This window comes from Lineus longissimus, chromosome 2 (genome assembly GCF_910592395.1).
Source record: "Lineus longissimus chromosome 2, tnLinLong1.2, whole genome shotgun sequence".
In the NCBI taxonomy this organism is placed as follows: Eukaryota; Metazoa; Nemertea; class Pilidiophora; order Heteronemertea; family Lineidae; genus Lineus; species Lineus longissimus.
The window spans coordinates 4,626,604-4,648,867 of NC_088309.1; the positions used below are offsets into that span (position 1 = coordinate 4,626,604).

Here is a 22,264-nt window from a genome sequence, read left to right on the forward strand (position 1 = left end):
TTTCAAGAAGCAAGATTGGGACATTGTCTGGTTTGTATTGCTATTTCGTATCCACATTTATACTTAGTCTTAAGTTATACTTGGTCAACTATTAGTCTACAGAGTCTAGAAGGATTCCTTTAAGGAGGGAAGGGACACTGGGTCACTTTTCAAAAAGTAAGACAGAGTCTTTGTCAGATTTGTGTCACTAATTCGCATCCACAGTTATACTTTCAGACTTCAACTTAGTCTACAGAGTCCAGACGGATTCCTTGAAGGAAGGAAGGGACACAGGGCCACTTCTCAAGAAGCAAGACAGAGACTTCGTCAGGTTTGTATCGCTAATTTGTAACCACAGTTATACTTTCAGACTTCAACTTAGTCTACAGAGTCTAGAAGGATTTCTAGAAGGATTCCTTGAAGGAAGGAAGGGACACAGGGCCACTTCTCAAGAAGCAAGACGGAGACTTCGTCAGGTTTGTATCGCTAATTTGTAACCACAGTTATACTTTCAGACTTCAACTTAGTCTACAGAGTCTAGAAGGATTTCTAGAAGGATTCCTTGAAGGAAGGAAGGGACACAGGGCCACTTCTCAAGAAGCAAGACGGAGACTTCGTCAGGTTTGTATCGCTAATTTGTAACCACAGTTATACTTTCAGACTTCAACTTAGTCTACAGAGTCTAGAAGGATTTCTAGAAGGATTCCTTGAAGGAAGGAAGGGACACAGGGCCACTTCTCAAGAAGCAAGACGGAGACTTCGTCAGGTTTGTATCGCTAATTTGTAACCACAGTTATACTTTCAGACTTCAACTTAGTCTACAGAGTCTAGAAGGATTTCTAGAAGGATTCCTTGAAGGAAGGAAGGGACATAGGGCCACTTCTCAAGAAGCAAGACGGAGACTTCGTCAGGTTTGTATCGCTAATTTGTAACCACAGTTATACTTTCAGACTTCAACTTAGTCTACAGAGTCTAGAAGGATTCCTTGAAGGAAGGAAGGGACACAGGGCCACTTTTCAAGAAGCAAGATGGAGACATTGTCGGGTTTTTATTGCTATTTCGTATCCACATTTATACTTAGTCTATACTTAGTCAACTATTAGAAGGATTCCTTTAAGGAGGGAAGGGACACTGGGTCACTTTTCAAAAAGTAAGACAGAGTCTTTGTCAGATTTGTATCACTAATTCGCATCCACAGTTATACTTTCAGACTTCAACTTAGTCTACAGAGTCTAGAAGGATTCCTTGAGGGAAGGAAGGGACACAGGGCCACTTCTCAAGAGTCTACAGTCTAGAAGGATTCCTTGAAGGAAGGAAGGGACACAGGGCCACTTCTCAAGAAGCAAAACAGAGTCTTTGTCAGGTTTGTAGCACTAATTCGCATCCACAGTTATACTTTCAGACTTCAGCTTAGTCTACGGAGTCTAGAAGGATTCCTTGAAGGAAGGGACACTGGCCTCAAGAAGCAAAACAGAGTCTTTGTCAGGTTTGTATCACTAATTCGTCTCCACAGTTATACTTTCAGACTTCAACTTGGTCTGCAGAATCGAGGATACCTTGAAGGAAGTGACACCGGATGCATAGAAATTGCACCAGCCGCCGGTTTCATTGAGATTGTTTGACTTGTTCATTTGAAGCAGGCATTCAATTTTGTTGTCACCGGTGACTGGGCAATAAACAGCACAAGACTAAACTGGCTCATCAAGATGCATGAATTGAGTGATTATTGAAATTGGTTGGCTCCACACAAACCGATCCAGTAATGGAGAAAATGACTGCTGAAGATAGGAAGAGGAGACAATACCACCATTGAATATTCATAGGTTGGAGGGTCCAGGCCTATCAATTAGACGAGTACATATTTGGAGAGGTATTGAAAAAATATTTGCTGTGGCAAGTCTACAGATATAAAGAAATTGTTTGATGAAAAAATTAATTTTGAATTTTGCTAATTTGGTATTAATAGGGGGCGTGTTTTGAAATTTTTCTGCCAGTTGGCTGAAAAGAGTGGAAATATCAATGTCTGTCCAATTTATCGATTATCAAAAAATTTCCGTGGTCAACTACCAGTTTACTTTTCACCATTTACTTGCCCGACTGTCCGGAATATCATATCAAAATTTCAGATTCATAACCCCACGCAGTATTTGATGCGTCGCGGTCAAACATTGATAATTGAACTGCTAAAAAGGGGGGGGGGTGTTGATACTTGCACTAGAGGCAGCTTGCTGAAGTCCTATCCTGTACTGTACACAGGGTCTAGGTCTGCTTTTCGGAGGGGTTTGCATGGTTTTTAAAAGTCATGAAAACTTCGTGGACCTTATTTTCTGGTAATCAGATTTATATTATATATTTATATTTGCATCTCGGAATACTGCCTACATGATCAAACTGTAAAAAGAGAACAAATGCACAGTGATGAATGTTGAACTGTTCGAATAAATTGCATTCAAGAATATAATTTACTAACTCCGTAACTGTTGTTTTTTTTCAAGTTACAACAGGTCTTGTATTCCAACTGGCCTCAGTAACCCCTATGTGAAAATGGGTATAAAAATTAAGGTCCCTTACACCTTTCACCTCCCAGTTACAAGGCCTTGAGTTCTGCATACCTTACCACTGGGCCACACCCAGATCAGGAGTCTTAAGATTATTCCCTGTGGTTGGGCAAACCCCAAACTATTCCATGATATAACCATGATTTTACCCTGCGATTGCGAACTAATTACTAGTAACTACGGTGGTCTGTCCATCTTTTCACAAGAAAATTTCATAAACATTGGCTACCCCCAAACTTTTAGAACTAACTGCTTGAGCATAACACATGTACTATAGTACTTCATCCATGTGGATTTCTAAAAATAGCAGTTACAGGAACCATGTGACATTGTGGATAGTGACGAATGGCATGTGATTTCATCGACGGTGTAAAAGTCAATATGACGTCATACATGAATATTAATGAAGGTCCCTGGCGCTCTACCCTGTGCCATGTCATAATGCGCTTTGATTGGTCAACGTCATGATTCTCGCGGTGTAACGTGAATGACGAGAAATCGCGATACAGGAATTGAAAAGTTGAAATTGTAAAAATTTTCTTCGCTTTTCTTCACGAGATATCACTTCAAAATGACCCGTAAGTTAATAAATATAGTACTGAGCAATAAAGTGTCAATGCTGACGAAATATCAGTGTACAATAACATTCCCGATGGCGACCAAATGACTCTTAAACCATCAAGCACCCTGAAAAATAGACAACACTGCACTTTCTACAAAATGACCCAAAATGAATGCCATCTTCTCATGGATTGCATGGATTGTAGGCATTCCCGTCACTTATGCTGTTACCTCAACTTGCCTGATAGATTATAAACAGAGTGTCGCCACCACCGGCACTGTCCAGGCCATGACAATTGCACTACTGTTAACCAGTCATTGACACCGAGTCGGTCTGTCGATAAATACACAATTAAATCTCCCCCCCCCCTTTGGGTTAGGGGTGGCACTATATACTATATACGGTAGGATTAGTGGATAATACACACAAAATTTCAATGGCCGGCAGAGCTGCCGCCGTGACACAATGGTAGAGCAGTCTTCCCTCACTCGGGCTGAAAGGGTGGATGTCGTCCTAGGTGCCGACAAATGCGTGGTACCCAGGTTTGAGATCGACTGGACAATAAGCACCCTGGGTGCCATTACACTAGACAAATAGCGCCCAGCTTCTTTTTGCCTGGCTTGCGGATCTTAGGGACGAGGACATTTCTTGCAATCTCATTTTATCTCGCACTGTGGTACTTGCGGCATTAGCAGTGCGCGAAATAAAAAGAACAAAAACAAAAACGCGTTTAGGCCTGAAGGTCTTTGAAAGCACATTTCGGATGATTTATTCAGAAAAGGTGTATAGGAAGGATATATCCGAAATGTGCTTTCAATGACCTTTAGGCCTAAACGCGTTTTTTTCTGTTTATCTGTTCTTTTTATTTCGAGCACTGCTAATGCCGCAAGTACCACGGCGCGAGATAAAACGAGATTGCAAGAAACGTCGTGCCTAAGATCCGTAAGCCAGGCAAAAAGAAGCTGGGTGCTGTTTGTCTGGTGTAATGGCACCGGCCAGGTTGCTTATTGTCTAGTCGATCACGAACCTGGGTACCATTTGTCGGCACCCAGGACGACATCCAACCTTTCAGCCTCACTCAACTGATAGGTTGATCGAATCTCACCTCCGACAATTTAGTATTGTCATTTCCGAACTCTGAAGTATTTTCTAAAAAAATGTGTGTCTGAGCCTGGAGACCAAACTGTGTCTGTCAGCAGTGTCCGTGTCAGTGATGGTATTTAAATTATTTTCATGAATTTTCATAATAAGACTAGTAATAAATGTCACTGACAGTGACAGTACTGACACTAGTGACATTAAGTAGATTGCTAGTGCTACTGCCACTGTCATGATCTTTTTTGGGCGGCAGTGCAACTGCAAATACTACTGGGCTCTGTGGTCTTCATAAGAATGATGCAGTAAAGCTGAAGAAAAGGAGTGCATTATATGAAATGTCCTTAGAAATCTGCAAATTTGCAGGAGGAAACCAGCGCGAGAAGGCCCGCGAAAAAAACATGAAGAAGCAACAGGGCGCCAAGAAACAGCAGAAGGCTGACGATAAGGGTGGTAATCAAGGGCAATCATTAAAGGACCGTAAAGAAAGGTAAGTTCAAAACACTGGGGCTTATGTTTGCAAGTTGCATTGGGTATAGTACCACATGGGACTAAATTCTTGGTAAATTGCCTAAAAAACTCGTATTGCAATACAGTGGCGGCATCCACATGCATGGGCTGGCGGTCTACACCTTGGCAATGTGCCAGCTCTTCACTGACTGCTCAAAAAGAGCATTTCTATGATAGTTACTCTATCAATCGAAATCTCGCAATAGGGGCCATCTGTTTTTTTTAAAAAGTATGACGAAATGCAAAGAGACGGCTTCATACTTCGATTCGCCATTATATGTTCACTTTTGCTTTCACTCCATTTCAGGGATGCAGAAATTATGCGTATAAAACAACAGAAAAAAAGGGATGGTGATGGAGGAGGTGCAGCTACTGCATCAGGTGGAAATTGATACCATATCGAACACCGAATAAACGGTTCAAAAGACCCTGCTTTTTGATGCCAAAGTTTAGTTATAATACAACGATGGTAATGGATTTCTTTCAAATGCTGAGTTCTCCTCCGTAACAATAACAAACATGTGACAAACTCTCATACATGTGGATCAAAGCAACTAGGATGTACCATTGTCTTGTACATAGTTACCACTTTGATAATGGCCTACCTACTGTGTTCATTTGTTCGATTTCTCTGTATACGCGCAGCTCGTAATTGGACTGGAATGTGACCTCTTTCTTACATGTAGTTGCGTTGTCCATTTGCACAGAAAATTGATCCGCTTGAGTATTGTCACTCTTGGAATGAGAGTGAATACTGAGACTGTCGAGTCGCTCCTAGGGGTGAGGATGGAATGATTGTTTGAGAGCAGACAATATTCACCAAGTGGAGGACCAGTGGCCAGGTTCTGTGAAGATACAGAGAACAACTTCATTTCGGGTGAGAATGGAATGCAAATCAGACCTGGATCCTCACTGTAATCAGCATTGCCAGCTGTAGCGTATTGACCTTTCTGGAGATCATAAAGTGAATGTGTTTACTTAAAGACATATAAGCCGATTGTTTTATATGCATTACTGACATGACAGTTTTTTCCCCAAGGTAGCATGTTTGTGCCACATGTATGGTTTGTCTGACAGCTTTAATGTTTTAACAAGTGTAGTTGATACACTCTTTATAAATTCAAAGTTATTATTCTGTTTCAAGTGTCATGCTTCGCCTCATAAAAGTATGGCTCTTTGAATGGAGACAGAACAGTTCAGGTCTGCTTTAAAATATGCTTGTAAAGTTGTACCAATCTGTGAGTAGTGGTTGATGCCACTATTCAAAGAAATTCAACATATTGTTCAAAAATGAATTCAACACAAATTCCTTTTTCAAAGAAAATACATGTATGTGAATGCAAAACAATTGAAGTTTGAGATTATGAAAACAGTACGACGTTGTATGTGTCTTTTGCCGAGGTTTTCTATTCTCTCTCATTCAAATTAGAAATTTACATGTTCATGTATTTAGAATGAAAATGAATGTTGAATTCATTCTTGTCAGAATTGCTCTTGAGTCTCGTGAGTAACAAACTTAGATTATCATCATTTGCTATCACAATCATCGTCTTCGTATGAGAGTCATCAGGCCCCTGCCCACAAATTGGGCCTGTTGCCATTGTATCACCAATCCATTTCCTCATTTGTAAATCAGTCATTAAAAAAACTCATCGCACAGACCAGATAACTGACAATTATCATCTTCAAGTGCTGTTTGGGTTGGCATTATTTAGCTACGAATTATAAGCCAGGGACGATAAGAATAATGACATTTCTTTATCATGATTCTCCATAATGACAATGTACCTAGAGACTGCTTCTAAATCTTTTCATTCTGATGGAGTTTTGTTTTTAAAGAGAACGGAAGATTGTGATTTTGAAAATCTAATCTCCACATTATTGTGGGACATCTTGGAGCTGTATGGTGCCTATGGTAGTCAGAAATTTTACATTCTGTCTGCTGTAAAAAGCAGCCCTTTAGGTGTCCAAAATAACTGTAAAAGTACACTTCTGCGTGTAAAATCTCTTTAGAAAAATGTACAGACGGTTGAATCATACTTAAAAAAATTGGCATGTGTCTCTACTTGCACATGAGGACACGGAGCATAAAATTATTGTGTCGTGCTCAACTCGAAAAACTCGCTCAGGACTGCAGAGGTAGGTTTTTCTAGTCCCTGGTTTCTAATCGGCTTCCCTGTTTGTCATTCACATTAAGTATTGATTTAATCCATACTTGTTCACAATCACATGTATATATCATATCATACAGGTTGTACATCATAAAAATATACTGGTGCAGAGGTTTTAGAACTAAAATGACATGTCACTGCTCAGTAGTTTTTTCCAAGTTTTGGTGAACAGAGTCCCAGGTGGGCCAGAAGTATTCTTCTCACATCGTAGCTCTTCTTACACCGAAGCTTCGTTTACGGACAAGCCAAGTGCAAGAGCTAGAGCATGTCATTTTGTTCGATAAAACGCATCATTTGTAATCGTTTCAAAGCTGATGACAGCATCTCCCTCTCTATCGGTACCAATGGATGTTGGTGCTGCAAAAAAGTTTTTGGAAGGTGGCCATCAGCTTTTAAACAAGGTCAGGCGTGTGTTAAAGTCATGACTGAATACATATGTCATTCATCATATCAGATTCAAATAAAGTCATTTATGTTTTAAGACCGATTCTTTTCATTCTGTTTAAAATGTAGATGTACTACAAGTATGGTTAGCACTGATGAAGTCGGGGAAGTCATTCAGGCAGTCCACCTGTCTTGACTCGACATGAGTTGGAATGGCAGTGGTTGGATGGGCAAGTGCTCGAAGATGTCTGCTCTTCCCGCTGTTACAATTGGACAGTTCTTTGCAATAGGTTATATATCACAAAGCAACTTTTTTCTGAAGTTGCTTGTCTCTGGTAGTTTGGCTGTCAAGCAAACCCTGAATGCATCCAAGGATTGAAACCGCTGTTTAATATGAGATGTACCTTACATTGTCCTTCACTACAGAGAGTATCTGAACTTGTGCTACCTTTTGGACACATTACCTTTAATAATAGACTTTGAAGTGAAGCTACATGTATCTATCCCAAGTTGATTGAACTTGGTGGCTGTCTCTGCTATTATGGTTCATGAAGGAATCCTATCTATGGTTATATCAACCAGAATAGGAGGGATTAGGGACACAACCTGTTCTGAATCGGAGACAATTCTTGAGTTGCATAGTCAACCACATTGGCCTGTTCAGTATGCAGCGCATTCTCCTACCAAACAATAAGAACTGGTGACAGCTGTGAGAGCAGCAACGGCCACCTTTGCTCATACCAGTAGGAATCCTCGGATAACGCCACGACTACCATGCCCATGGTTGGATAACAGTTGGGCTTATTGATCTCTCTTTAGTCAGCGGTACTGTAATAATAGTGTCAGCCCCAATGATTGAAAGTGTCGGCCAGCTTTGACTCCCGAGACTCTCATTACTTCCCAACTCCCATCTCACCTCCAATGCAAGGTGTCGGGCTGGTTTGTACCCTATCTAGCACTAGGCAACATTGGCGTGTCCTAATTAATGTTCGAAAATGGTGGAGACGGTTGATGCCTTGATCATCCTTCTGTGAGCAGATTGCTTCATCAAGCTGGCAGCCATGCAAAGTGCCGCATCAGGAGCAACCAACAAGCCTCAACCCTTCGACCTTCCATTCAAGATGCGGACGCTTTAACTACTAGGTCATTGTCTTGATTGGAGTCCATCCTAAGCTGTTTGATTTGGATGGGTTTTCAGTTTGCCCTGGCATACATGTACTGGTAGGCACCAGAGATCAGTAATCTTGGTTTTATATTTCCTTCAAAGATTCAAACACCGACCTGATTATGAGCCTGGCACCCAGGCTGCACCGCCACTGAACTCGACAGTTGTGACTGAATTGAGAATAATTTCATTTTCTTAATAACAAATAACTTTTATTCACAAATGAATACTGGTACAAGTAATTTCACATGAGCAACTACAAATGCTTTTAAAACTTACTGAATAGAAGAGATTGTGAAATTAAAGTTTTTCTTGATTACATATCCACACACTAGTCCTCAGCTTGCCTTTGTTAACCTACATGTACACATAGCCTGGAATGCTGCCAACTAACTTGTGGCTCATAAGGTATTGCACTGAAGCTAGCACTGAAGCTAGCTATTCTAAGTGCAATGATAATCTTGGTCACCTTGGCACTTTGATTGGTCTGTTTGCACAAATGGAGTGATCCAAGTTACGATGTTGTGTCATCCTTCAATTTTGATAATGAATCATGTGAACAATCCACCTGGTTAAGAGCAACGAAATGTATAAGTCCTCCTTCCAAGAATGAAACAATTATGACTGATGTCACCTAGAATTTAATGTAGTGTACATGTATGTCTTATTGTTCTTCACATTTGGTTGTTAGCTGTCATGCTACCTCAGAACTGGTCTTAGCGGCGATTGCCCATTAGCGCCTTGTCTCCTACCATCTTTTAATCCCTGAAATTAAAGATGATTATTTAGATGAATCTTGGACTAAAAGTCTCCAGTGCAAGAGGTGCTACCCAACTCGAAACATACACATGACCAGTAAATGCATTGACACGAAAATGTCAACTCAAAGACATACCAGTGATGTTGAATCATTCAACTGAAAGATTCTTTCTGCCAGAGACCACCTTAGAGGTCTTGTTATGAGGCTTGCTCCCTTCTTAGCTTATCTTTTAAACTCTGTTTCAAGACTGAGCTGTGTATCACAGATCAGCCTATTTACTAACTGTATAGTGATTTCTGGTATAATTATACCAACCTGATAATATCCAGTGTGGTAGCCACTCATATACCAAGCCATCAGCATGCTGCACATAGCCTCATTATCTATGTCACATGGGTCATCACTAATTGGTGGTGGTGGTGGTGGTGGAATGAAAGGGATACGCTGCTGAAAGATAACACAATCAGTCATGATTTATTTGAATTATTGGCCAACTACCTCTCCAAGAAAATCCAGCCTTGCAGCATAGCCTCACAAGTTGTAAGTTGGACAGGATATTTGCAGTACTACCATCCATACAAGGGCCTTGTTTAGAGGCGGCCTCCAGTTTTAGACTGAGTTTGCTGGGAGAGGTACATGCAGCACGAGGTTTCACAGGGTGGTCTGAGGAGTTAGAGTACCAACAGCAGAGTGAATTCCAGCCCTTATGGTGATATGCTACATGTACATTATCTTCTAACTTACTGTATTTCCAAAGCTCTGTGACATAGGGGGTGGAGGTGGTGGCATGGCACTGCTGTCGCGCCACTGTTGTGATCTCGATGCTCCTGAGGACATTGAGTGGAATTTTTGGCCACTTTCACCAGTGCTCTCATTCTGAAAGTATTGAAGGGGTGTAAGATTAAGAAAATTAATAATTTTTCTGTCAAAGCCCAAACAGATAGAGAAGTCTTTAGAAAAGGCATACTCAGTTTGTTAAAAAATCCGATATTAAGTATTACAAATGTAACTTTTTATGGAGAAAACCTCTAGACTCACCTCAGAATGCCCATCACCTGAATGATTGGTTCTCTTTCTTTTCCGAACTCGCCGTAAATCGCTGAGATTGTGCTCCTCTTCATTTCCATAACTATCATAACTGACCAGACATGTACCATCATCCTCATTTATGGAGAGAATACTTGCATCATAGACTAGTCCGTCCTCCGAAAATACCGCACGACATTGCATCCCAACTTTCCACTGAAAACCAAAGAGAAATTCTAGTACTGACAGCCCCCTAGTTGAAATAAATATTCATTTAGTTTAAAATTTCTGAGGTTCTGAAGAATAAACCTTTCAATGGTCATGAATCCAAGTCGAGACATAATGTCTTATCCATAAGAGGACGACAAAGGAGGATAGCTTGTGTTCACTACTCACTATCTTCTTTTAAAAACTAAACGTCCACTAAATGGTGAAGTAAAACAAAGAGATTGACTACCTGTCTAGGCCAGAAAAAACTTTATTTGAAACATGTTAAAGATTGCCTTGCTGTAAATGTACCTTTCCTTTATTCTTTCTTGCACGCTTCCTTTTTTTCTGCTTCTTCTTGCTTGCCTTCTGAATCTGATCATCGGACTCTTTTTCTTCTTGGCCATTCTTTGTCTCCAACTCATTTAGTAGACCAGCCTGGAAATATACAGTGTCAGTGAATCTTCTCAAGAATCACATCTTTTTGACGGATTGTCTATCAGACTTCCATGGCAATGACAGCAGACCTTTTGGATAAGAATCATACTTACTTTTACTTTGCTTACTGCATTATCATAGGCTTTTATCAAGGCTGTATCATCCCAAATATCACTCCCATCCTCCTGAATAAACAAAATGAAAAATAAGATTAACCATACAATTAACTTTACAAATGATGCTGACGTTGTGGCTGTCAACGGCTATGTAATTCAACTTGAGAGTGCCTCCCCCCCTTGGATTTGCCAATAATGTTGGGAGTCACAGAGACAGAGTCAGTGGACAGTGACCGAGTGGCTGAGCCTGAGTGTGGGGGAGCCCTTTCTAACTCCAAAATCATGAAATGAATATTATTTGCTATTATTGTCATGTTGTTAGTTATGAGATCACCTCATCAGTCCTTTTTCTACTGAACAAAACCTCTCCTTCATGCTGTACATCAGCTACGTTCGACATCATCAATTTTCACAAACTTTTACTTTTAAGAACCAAAGAGCATCTGAATTGTGTTGGTCCGACTTAAATATAGTTCGTTTTAGAATTGGAAATATAGTACAGTTCAGTGGTGCAGACCCTATGTGTGTAAACATTTAGATAACTATTTACAATTTTGTTTGCCATGAGGTCTTGTTTTGTATAAAAACCTCTCAAATGAAAAATATGGTGCAGGAAAGTAGTATTTCGACCGCTTCACATCAAGAATGACAAGATGGCAGCCTCCACTGGCAGTCAAAAATTTGCTGGAAAAAGAATCTTAGTTTACATACAAAGTATAGCCCAAAACAAGTTGAATCAAGCGCAGTTTACAGAAGTAAGTTTACCTCTTTCAAGTTCATATGGAAAGTCAGTGAAATAGTGTGTAGTATTTTGATAGCAACCCAAAATATCTATGTCTAACTGTTGTCTACCTATTCCCGGATGCAGATATTTCCGGACAAGCTGCACAGTAAATATCAGCTTCATGATCATCTGCCATCTGCCTACACTCAAATGACCCCTGGCTTGATGCTCTTTAAAATTATTTTTTATCAGTGGCTTTGGCTTTGGCGTGGCTTGATCTGATCAGGCCACGCGGGCCAGGGCAAGGAGGATACCGCGGTGACCGGGCCTATTTCTTGGGGGGGGGGGGGGGGGGGTTGTGATTGTCACAAGTCGGTGTTGACTGATTAGCAGTTAGCTTCTGCTTCCTAACAATCTGATAGCTGAATTTCATTTACTTACAGTCTATCTTCAACCACTTTACGTGTGAGGGGAATATCACTGATGTGTGTGCCAGACTTCATGAAAACAGACTTGTGGTATCGGAACCAGTAAAAAAAGATGATGAATATGTCAGATTGAGGGTAACTATATTTGTCACATCACTTACTATTAAGTAAGATTAAGAACTGAATAATTTTAAATATTATTATTAGTTGCGAGCAAATAATCTGTTAATTGAGTCCCCAGTTGAATTGAATCCGAAATACGATTCAAGTCTTCAATTGACTACAGACTAGCAATCAAGATTTGAACATTTTATGTTGTCTTTACTGTATGACCATGCATCTCACAACCTTTCGTGTACTGTATCTGTAGTTGTACTTATTCATGACTTTATTGTCATGTTGTTCTTCAGAGACCATCCTTTTGTCCAATCCACTGTATGAGACAAGAAGAAAGAAATGAATTGCCTGATAGTGTTCTAAATCGAGGGGTTGACACTGGTGCCGCTGTTCTTCTGGAGAGCTGTGACGGTAAAATCTTATTGACTCGGAGAGCAAAGCACTTGAGGATATTTCCTGGCACTTGGGTGCCTCCAGGTATGTGTTGATTCAATGATTGATACAGTCATCTCGCCAGAATGATCAGGATTTGTCACTTACCTCCATCTATTTATTCATCGATAGAGTGAGGGATTTGATGATGATGATAATAATGAAGAAAGAGTAAGCACGCCCTAGTTAATATCACAGATGATAAGAACTATAACGTCTAATTTTAATGAAAGTTAAGTCGTCCTTATCAGCCATGTCAGCCACTCAGAATAACATTATCATCTCTCTCAAATTTATTTTAGGTGGTCACCTTGAGTTAAATGAATCGGTGAGTGAAATACTTTTATTTAGTTATTGTGATAGCAATGATACCTCGCTTACCAGTACATGGAGCAGCGACATTTTTTTCTGCCCAAATACAGGTACATGTATGCACCTAATACAGCCATTGACTTTCATAACCTGAATATATTTACTACATCTAAGAGGCATTGGCTCAAATTTAGCAAAATCTGGTCAATACCATTCTATTCAAGTGAGGACATAGCTTGGTATACATGTAGTTATTCGTCTTGACAATTATGGGTTTTGGTTTCTTTTTCAGATCAGTGAAGCTGGGCTCAGGGAATTGGAGGAAGAGACTGGTTTGAAGGTGACTAATGATATTTGTTCCATGGGAAAAGTGCCTATCATTGGACTCTGGGAGGTAATGGCATTTTATTTCTGTAGTCTTTGTTGATACTTTGTTAGTTTCTGGTTGACTTCTATGTTTGTTTATGATTAGAAGCTGTAATTTTTCTGACTCCTGCCTATAGTTTCCCTTTAATAGTCTTTGTCTGCACATGCTGCTTGTACCTCTGTACTTTTCTGGACTGATCACCTCATATTCCATAATTTATTGAGATTTTTCTTCTTTCCAGTCATCTTACCCCTACAGACTCTCCAGAGGTCTCCCTACCCGACACCATATTGTCATCTATCTCCATGCCAAACTAATTGCCCCATTTACGGCAGAAAAGATGAACACATTTCTGCACCCTAGTCGTGATGAAACTGATGCAGCAGCTTGGCTGGATCGGGATGTGATCAAAGCTATTGTAGAGACTGATGAAGAGAGTGGAAAAGATGCTTCGCAGGATATATTGTCCAAGTTACCAAATACATTCAGGTAATATGAGCCATCAAATCAACTGACTAGTTCATACTGGTCAGCACATTATTCATCTTGTATGAAGACTTGCATGTTGCTCCATCAAATGTCAATTACTGCAACATATTCAGTGTAATGTGTTCCATCTGCCAATTGTATCTCAGCTGCGAGTTAAGCAGTAGTTAAATAGTATAATGGCCCACATGTAGAAGGTCACATTCTTGTCACTGAGAAGAAGGTAAAAAGTATGAATTTCATTAATCCTAACTCAAAACCTTACATGTACTTGCTTCTCATTGTTTTCCAGGGCAACTGTTGTAGATGAGAGTAACACTTATCAAGTGAAGGACTTGCCACTCCTTCCACTGTTGAATAAAGCACCAGACACTGGAGATGATATTGAAAGAGTCAGTACTGGTACGAAATTCGCTTTAGGAGAATGGCTCAGGATTACCAGCAGGATTTCTTGAAGTTGGCTTGGACTTATTACAAGTCTCAAAAGTCTTGCTTAACTCTTTTGCTGCAGGTGACGTGCATAGCACTTCATTCACATGTCTCCGTGACATGGAAATGACATGCACTACCATAATTTCAATTCATTTGCCCTTCTGAACAGCCTCCCTAAAGCACTGTTCAGCACAGCTGTCCACTGCTATGCATGGGCTGGTGCAGCCTGAAAAGTGGCTTCTGCAACAAAAGGTTTAATGAGTTATGAGACTCCCATTGGGCTGATAACCTTATGAATATGCTGGAGAACTACTAGAACAACAAGTATCGAATACCTCCACATGATCAATATGTGTTAAGCTGGACTTGCAATTCATTCAATATACAGTTTCATAACAATTGTGGGATAACTTTTGTGGAGTGATAAAACTAAACATGTAAGAGCTCCTCAGCTTTAGCTGAGAACTCCAAGACCATCTGTGATAAGGTTGAAACTATACCACTTTACAAGTCTCTATGGTTACCTTTATTTATTTTTGAAGTCATGTAAATAAATCATGTGCTATTTCGAACTTGGCCATCTTGTCCTTGTCTTTCACATCCACCTGCTGTAGACTCTCTCACTGTGGCGCTGATTTGAGTTTTGGCAGTCAAACACAAAGGAAATAAGTTCAGAACCAAGGAGACCTCCACGATCTGTCGAAACTGCAGGTAAAGAATGACCTACCAGACAAAAGGTCACAACCAGTTGGTCTGAAAAGACTGGCGCCATGGAACAACTCCGATATGTCACAACATGTCAGGAAAGACTAGGCTCATTTCAAAAACTTGGGACAATGGAGTGGAAACTTTACCTCCTACAAGTACCTTTCATGCTGTTCTTTGGAGACAACTGACTGTGTGACTTGGCTACAGTTGACATTTAGTGCTTCACGAAATGTGATACATTTTCTTATATAAGCAACTGCCTGGAATGTATATTCCGAGCATTGGCTCTGATTAGGAGGATTCAATGATCAACTGGTTGTGACATCTTCTGCCCTATTCAGTCTGATTGTGACTGTCTCATCATCTCTCTCACTGTGTTGGCAAGGCTGTTGGGCTGCCGGGTTAGATTGGGTTTAGTTGCCACTGTATCCTCTCTCACCGTATGGGTAAACAGTGGAGTAGCTAAGTCCCATTCGGATGAAGATGTGGCCTTAACTCTCACTGTGTTTGCAAGACTGTGGGCCTTCCTGTCTAATTGTGTTCATTTCAACTCTCACTGTGTTGGTAAGACATACCCAGTGGGTAATCTCTCTCACCAAAGTCCTTGTGGTGAGCCCCAGGCCTAATCTTATCTGAATGTGCCTGTCTCAACTCTCTCACGATGTTGGAAAGACGGTGGCGCTGCTATGTGCGATTCTCATTGGTTGTGCCTGTCCCAAGTGGCTCACTGCGTTGGCTAGACGGTGGTGGTGCTGCCATATGCGATTCGGTCCGGTTATGACTTTCTGAACTCTCTCCATGTTGGCAGGACAATGGAGCTCTCTGGTCTCATTTGTTCTGGTTGTGGCTATCCCCGGCTCTTTCACCGTGTTGGCAAGATGGTGGGGCACCCAGGCCAAATTATGTCTGGTTGTGCCTGTCCCAAAACGGCGGGCCTGCCATGTCCGATTTGGTTCGGTGGTGACTGTCTCTCTCTCTCACCATGTTGAAATAGTGGCGCTGCCATCTGCGATTTGGTCTGGTTGTGACTGTCGATCTCAGTTCCCTCACCGTGTGCTGGCAGAGCAGCCCATCCAATTTATAGGCCAGTTGTGGCTGTTTCATTTGCACCAGCAAATCGCCATCGCGGGGAGGTATGACTGCCACGAGCATATCACATTCGGCCTGCCTTCCTTACTCCAAAGTGACTTGCTCGTGGCTGTCCCTATCACCCTGTTGTCAAGTCGACCTGCACGGCGGTGGCATGTCCGATTCGGTGTGAAGGCTATCTAATCTCTCTCATTGTATCGAGATGGTGTGGTTTATCGGTCTAGTTGCGGCTCTGTCACATCTCACAATGTATGGGTTAGACAGTGGACCAGCCAGGTCCGATTTTGCCTGGTTGTCTCTCTCACTTTTTGCACCGTTTTGGTGCAGTCAGCCCCATTCCGTCTGGCTGTGACTGTCGCAGCTTGCTCACGCTGTTGGCAGGGTGATGGAGCTGCAAGGTCCCCTTGGGTCTTGATAAGACTGTCTCATCTCTTTCATCGCGCTGGCAAGATGGTTAAACTGCTAGGTTCGATATGGTCTCGTTGCGACTGTCTCAACTCTCCGTGTGGGTAAGATGGTGGAGCATGAGCCAGGCCCGATTCGATCTGTGGTTGTGATTGTCTCAGCTCTCTCACCGTGTCGCGGTCTGTGTTTGAGGCTGTCTCAACTCTTGCACCATGTAGGGATTCAAGACATTAAAGCTGCCAGGTCCAATTGGTCTGTGGTTGTGACGGACTCAACTCTCTCACCACGCTAGCAAGATGGTGGACTGCCAGGTCTTGTTAATTGCAACTTCCTCAACTCACTGTATGGGTAAGACGATTGAGCAGCCAGGTCCGAGTTAGTCTATTTTCTCAGCACTCTCACCATGTTGGCAGGGCAGCCATGCGCATCTTATCCGGTCTGTCTCAACTTTTGCACCGTTTTCAAGACGTTTATGCTGATCTCACAAGTCCAATTAATCAGTCAGTGGCTCAACTCTCTCGAGCTTACCCAGTTGCATGCAAGACGGTGGAACTGCCAGGTGCATTTCAGTCCGATTGTTTCTGTCTCAACGTTCTAACGGTGAATGGCAGCCAGGCCCAATTCGGTCTGGTTACTGTCTCAACTCTCACACTGTTGGCAGAACGACGGAGCTGCATGCCATGTCCCCTCAGGCTGGTTGTGATTGTCTCATCTCTCTCCCTCGCACACAGTTCAGTGTTGGGAATTAAGACAGCGGGGCTGCCAGGGTGGATTCGGTCTAGCTGCGACAGTTCACTCAAACTTTCTCACCGCCAAAGCGAGTCTAGAGCAGGAACGACTTCTAGGTATTTCAGTTGGTCGAATTGTTTCATGACGTCTTATAAGACAAACCCACTGAGAACAATACCTCAGACACGTTTTTTTTTCTAACGGCACTATGCAGGCTCCATCTCAAAGTTCCTTACAAGTATTATGAGGACGACTATAACCGTGTGATGACGTCATGTTCGGGTATCTGTGACAGGTGTTAGAAAAAGAGAAAGAAAAAAGGAAGTGAATTTCTTGAGATGCTCTTTTATTACTCTTTCAAAGTAGCTTCCACTGTAATATATACACTGACGTTTACAACGTCATTCAGTCTTTGTGATTCAAAAAATGACATTGCTTGAATACAATTTTTTCATGAAGATCACCACAAATCCATTCTCTACAATTTTTTGGCAAAATGAAAGTTATGCAGTCAACACATAATTGACATAACTTTGAAAAAGTCGATGTCACACATGTAGTTGGCTTTGATGAATAAATACTGTTACACAGTTTGTTTGTTTATATGGCACATGGAGAATATGTACAATTATACGCATATATACAATATACAACTTTAAATATGAACAATGTTTCACCCTATTTGATTCAGAGGTGCCTTTAAAACAATGAACAAGCTAGGTTATGAGATACCAATAGTCAGTTAATAACTCCAAATGAGTGCAAACACAGTCCAAAAGAGTTTATCATGGGTGAATCAATCCTGTTACATCTGTCAGTTTGTCTAGAAGGAATTTTAAAACAATAATGAGCTGGCGGTCCATGGTTGTGAAATCAAGACAACTTGGTAAAAGGCAGTAACTGGGACGTAATTTGAGACATACCCTAGCTCTAGAACGTAGGACCAACAGCCATTAAATTCAAACCTAGCGGTCTTTGGTTGCGACACCAAGGACCGCTGTGCCCAAAACAAGGCTTAAATACAAACAACGGTACACTATCTGATTTTGGTACCTTCAGGACTACCAACAGGTCAAGTAACCACAAATGAGCACGATTATGTGGTATACAAAGTGGACAAATGTCAAGTTCATTATGCACTATCCAGCACCAAAGCCTTGGTTCAGTTCTTTCAATTCAAGCCACAGCGGTTGTCAATACATGTACATGTACATGTTTACTAGCGGCGCTTGGTCCTTGTGTCAACTTTGCGTTTCTTCGGCATGCTTGGCAGCTCAATGACATTTAGCTCCATATTTGCAGACACCAGGTCTGCATCACCAACATATCCGCCTGTTGGCCTCATCAGCATGACATCATTGAAAACACCTAGTTCCTCAAGAACCTGAAATAAGAGAGCAGACATTAATATCTTGGTCTTGATTGATAACAGTAATTGTCAAAAAAATCTTGGGTCTTATGAGGACTTTATTGGACTCATTATTTTAATCTTTGACCAAGTGGATAGGGAGATCAGTGGATTAGTGGTTGGAGCAAGTTTGAATCCCGGAAGGATCTCTGCTGTTTCATCTTTGTGTTCTCTGGCAAGAAACTCAACCCTAAATTGCTGTATCCTTCGTACGGATGTACAACTGAGGTTCGTTTTATCTGGTGTCCATGACAGTGCAAGCAAAAGACCCCACCAAGTGAAAAACACGAGAAGCCTGTGATGAAGTCTGCCTTTGGCTGAAGATGGAGTCACTAGGCAAATAAATTCAATTGAATGATGCCCATGAAAAATGAACATCCTACCCTGGAGGAAAATCACTCCCTGGAGAATAACACCTTCAGGTGCAGAGCAAATGTTGAAAAAAATATGACCAAGTGGATTCCTAATTTGAGCTTGTAGTATGCTTACCCCATGAAGTTTTGCAATTTTTTTCAAATCGTGCCCAGTTGTTTCTGGGGAGCAAGAGATGGCAACAGCTCTCCCTTTGCAGCGAAATGTGACCTGCCTATTGAATGGGCTCGCTGAAACAGACGGGAAACATTCTGTTACTGGAACCAATGTCACTCATCTTGTAATGTCTTTAAAGGTTTCGAACGTTCACGTTTAGGTTCTGTTCAGAGTCAGAATAGCACCTTAAAGTTCAGTATTTCACAGGAAAAATCATCCTTTTTGTACCTTTATCTTTACTGTCTTGGTTACTATAAAAGTATTTTACTAGGGATAAAGCTCCCTTTTAAAATCAGTGATTTCCTTACTGCAAGTTAGGTTAACTTCAGTGCAACGAGGGTGTGTGTGAAAATTTTGGCACCACAGTACACTTACTGCACATTTTTACCATTTGACGGGAGGCCTAAAGGGAGGGGGGAGGCTCGAGGGGAGGGGGAGGGTCTAGAAGTCCAGACTTTGTGCATACTATACAAAATGGAACATACCTTCTATAAGAGCAGCCACAGCTTCCTCTGCCTCCTCTGTATCTTCCTCGTAAGGATCGAATTCACCGACGACCGAAGGAATGCGACACTCGGCCTCATCTTTATGTGGTCTCTTTTTCCCAGCAACCCGCGTAGGAATGGCATCAGAAGCTTTTGGATCAGTCATTTCATAATCAAAACCTTCATCGCAGTGCTGGTTTGTTTCAACAAAATTTTCGACTCCCTCGTATTGGTTCATCTCCATTTCTTGATCAAGCATACTGGGACAGACCTGCACATTGAAGCATTGAAAAATGAAAATCACCTATATTACTCGGATGTTAACTAATTGGCACTGTTGTCATAAAATCTGGCCATCACATCCGTTAGATTCAGTTCAAAAGAAACAATTCTGGGCCTATTATGTTTTGTAAAGTGTGAGTTGTAACACACCACATAAAGCCAAGTACTACGCATACAGCTGCAGTAGTTTTCAAATTACTCTTATTGCAGACTACCTTTTCAAGAGTCTCAACTATCTCTCCAAAGACGGCAATGTTTCCTGTGTTCAACTCAAATGCATCCTCTTGGCATACTTGCTGCAGGCCCAACGGATGATCCTTCAGGTTCTTGCACGGTCTGTTAATGTAGTTATCACCATTACCATAATATTGGTTACCAGCTGAAAAAGATCAGTTGCACATTGTTTTATAAAAGCATCATGAAAGAACCTGCTACAACATGGCGGCTCACAAAAGACACAGTCACAATGGATCATCTCAGAAAATGCAGATGCAATGTAACAATGAAAAATGTTGGTCAAAGCAGAACTGCCGCATTTCAAACAGTCCATCTGGTGATAATTCTGACTTACAAGAAAGCGGCTGACCTCCGCCATGATCTTCTATCTCAAAGCTCCAGAATGGATCCAGTTGGCTCATCATCTGGTCGAGTGGTAATGGACTTGTCATCACTTCCACCTCATATCCTACTGAAGACATTGGTACGTCTTGGTTGAAATCAGACTTTCCGTATGATGGGTCCCCAGACTCTTCAAACAACTCCTCCTCAATGATTTGGGAACCTTGGACCTTGACGTCGTTACACAAAACCTCAATACTGGAACTGGAAGGGACCACCATTCCCGGAATAACGTCAGCAGTGCATGTGTTGACGTCATCGAGATCCTCTACTTCTCGGCTGGGAACAACTTTTTTCATAGGACATGATGATGTCATTGACATTGATGATATTGATGGGGCTGCTGCTTGTCTTGAACTCATGTCAACAGGTACTCCTGGTCGGTGAGGTTTTTTATCTGATTTCGGCATCTGAAATAGACAACAATATTTGTTTGATGATCAATCAATGGGTTATGGACTTCGTAGAAGTTTGCATGGACTACATGATTGTATTGTATGACTGTGTACATTGATGCATGTCATTTATGATCACCGCCGCCATCTTGCTCGTAACTTCCTTGTTTATTTTACCTTCGTAATCAAGTAATCCACATCAAATCTCCCAGTAAAATACAATGAACTATCATTATCATAAGAAAGATTCTACATTGTTTTGTTAGCTACCTTAATATACTTTTAATTATTGACGTATGGAATCTAAATTATGGGAAAACGATGATTTGCAGGCAATCTCAGTCTTCCATGTCTTCTACGCAGCGAAAAGAAAGCGATTTGTTACATCCTTAATCGACAGATGTCAGATATTTTCAAGTACTACCTACTGATAATAGGTGACGCTACTCTTATAAGTCTCTCTTACGCGGGAAATACGAATGCGTATGTGTGGACACAGGCAACTGAATCAAGGGTCAGTAAGGATTGTAAAATATCATTGAAGGGTATGGCAGAAGAGGAGAAGGAATCCTTTTTTACTTTTTTCTTTCAAACACCCACACAGGGTCTCCTAATTATCATGATCATTATACATTATCAAATAATAACATGTCGCCTTCTTTTCGGCGAAACCGAGACTGAATTATTCACATTGTGTTCAACTGCGTTCATTTCGCAGTCAATTCATTAGTTACCAATGTATGCCTAAGAGGGGGCAGAATGGTACTGTTTAGACAAGAAGCCTCTCCAACAGCCTCAAAGAATATTGGATAGAACGTCACTGTATTGGGTCCCAGGAATAAATATTGCCATAAAGACATATGATATTGTTTTGGGACTTATGTAAGTTTAGTTCTCTCCGCCAAACCCAAGACTGAAGGATTAAAATCTTGTGTTTATAGGCTAACAAATGCAAACACTTCCAGATGGACCCCCTACAAGAGACGAGTGGCTCTTCTTCTCTCCGACTTTGACACCCTATACGAACATATCAATAGATCAGCCAGCGGTCCTTGGTGTCGCCGCGTGGGTTACGTCCAGTGAAATTGTTTGCAAAGGTCAGGGAACCACGATCTGACATCCATAACCAGCGTATCCCCTTTTCATGCCAGTTATAGTCGGGTGCTACACCACAGTCGGGATAGTGGCCGCCAAATGAATGGTTGTTGAATTCAAAACTGTTAACTTTTCACGTCAACTTACATATTATAATGTAATTAGACAAACCTTCATGAATTCAATGGAGATTTCCACATCACAGGATAGAACCGAAGTGATGGAATCACGCAGATGTAACATGATCACTTCC

At 41.3% G+C, this 22,264-nt stretch overlaps 3 protein-coding genes across 4 annotated transcripts; 1 reads left to right on the forward strand and 2 right to left on the reverse strand.

Annotated features, from left to right (window-relative positions):
• Nucleotides 1-8,634: 8,634 nt before the first annotated feature.
• LOC135483557 (survival motor neuron protein 1-like) lies at nt 8,635-11,395 on the reverse strand. Of its 2 annotated transcripts, none has more exons than XM_064764530.1 (7): nt 11,306-11,395; nt 10,969-11,040; nt 10,730-10,855; nt 10,223-10,426; nt 9,929-10,060; nt 9,500-9,628; nt 8,635-9,189 (listed from the first exon to the last, which is right to left on the reverse strand). In XM_064764530.1, the coding sequence occupies exons 1-7, from the start codon at nt 11,372-11,374 to the stop codon at nt 9,124-9,126; spliced, it is 798 nt and encodes a 265-aa protein (XP_064620600.1). In that variant the 5' UTR covers nt 11,375-11,395; the 3' UTR covers nt 8,635-9,123. The 2 variants fall into 2 exon arrangements, with proteins under 2 accessions (XP_064620600.1, XP_064620599.1); XM_064764529.1 differs by having other exon boundaries at nt 9,500-9,631.
• Nucleotides 11,396-11,624: 229 nt separating this feature from the next.
• On the forward strand, nt 11,625-14,835 carry LOC135483558 (nucleoside diphosphate-linked moiety X motif 17-like). The gene is made up of 7 exons (XM_064764531.1): nt 11,625-11,726; nt 12,139-12,258; nt 12,534-12,717; nt 12,975-13,000; nt 13,277-13,378; nt 13,593-13,840; nt 14,130-14,835. The coding sequence occupies exons 1-7, from the start codon at nt 11,625-11,627 to the stop codon at nt 14,290-14,292; spliced, it is 945 nt and encodes a 314-aa protein (XP_064620601.1). The 3' UTR covers nt 14,293-14,835.
• Nucleotides 14,836-17,525: 2,690 nt separating this feature from the next.
• Nucleotides 17,526-21,285, reverse strand: LOC135483559 (uncharacterized). The gene is made up of 6 exons (XM_064764532.1): nt 21,187-21,285; nt 20,475-20,931; nt 20,119-20,282; nt 19,622-19,892; nt 19,098-19,210; nt 17,526-18,584 (listed from the first exon to the last, which is right to left on the reverse strand). The coding sequence occupies exons 2-6, from the start codon at nt 20,929-20,931 to the stop codon at nt 18,420-18,422; spliced, it is 1,170 nt and encodes a 389-aa protein (XP_064620602.1). The 5' UTR covers nt 21,187-21,285; the 3' UTR covers nt 17,526-18,419.
• Nucleotides 21,286-22,264: the final 979 nt, after the last annotated feature.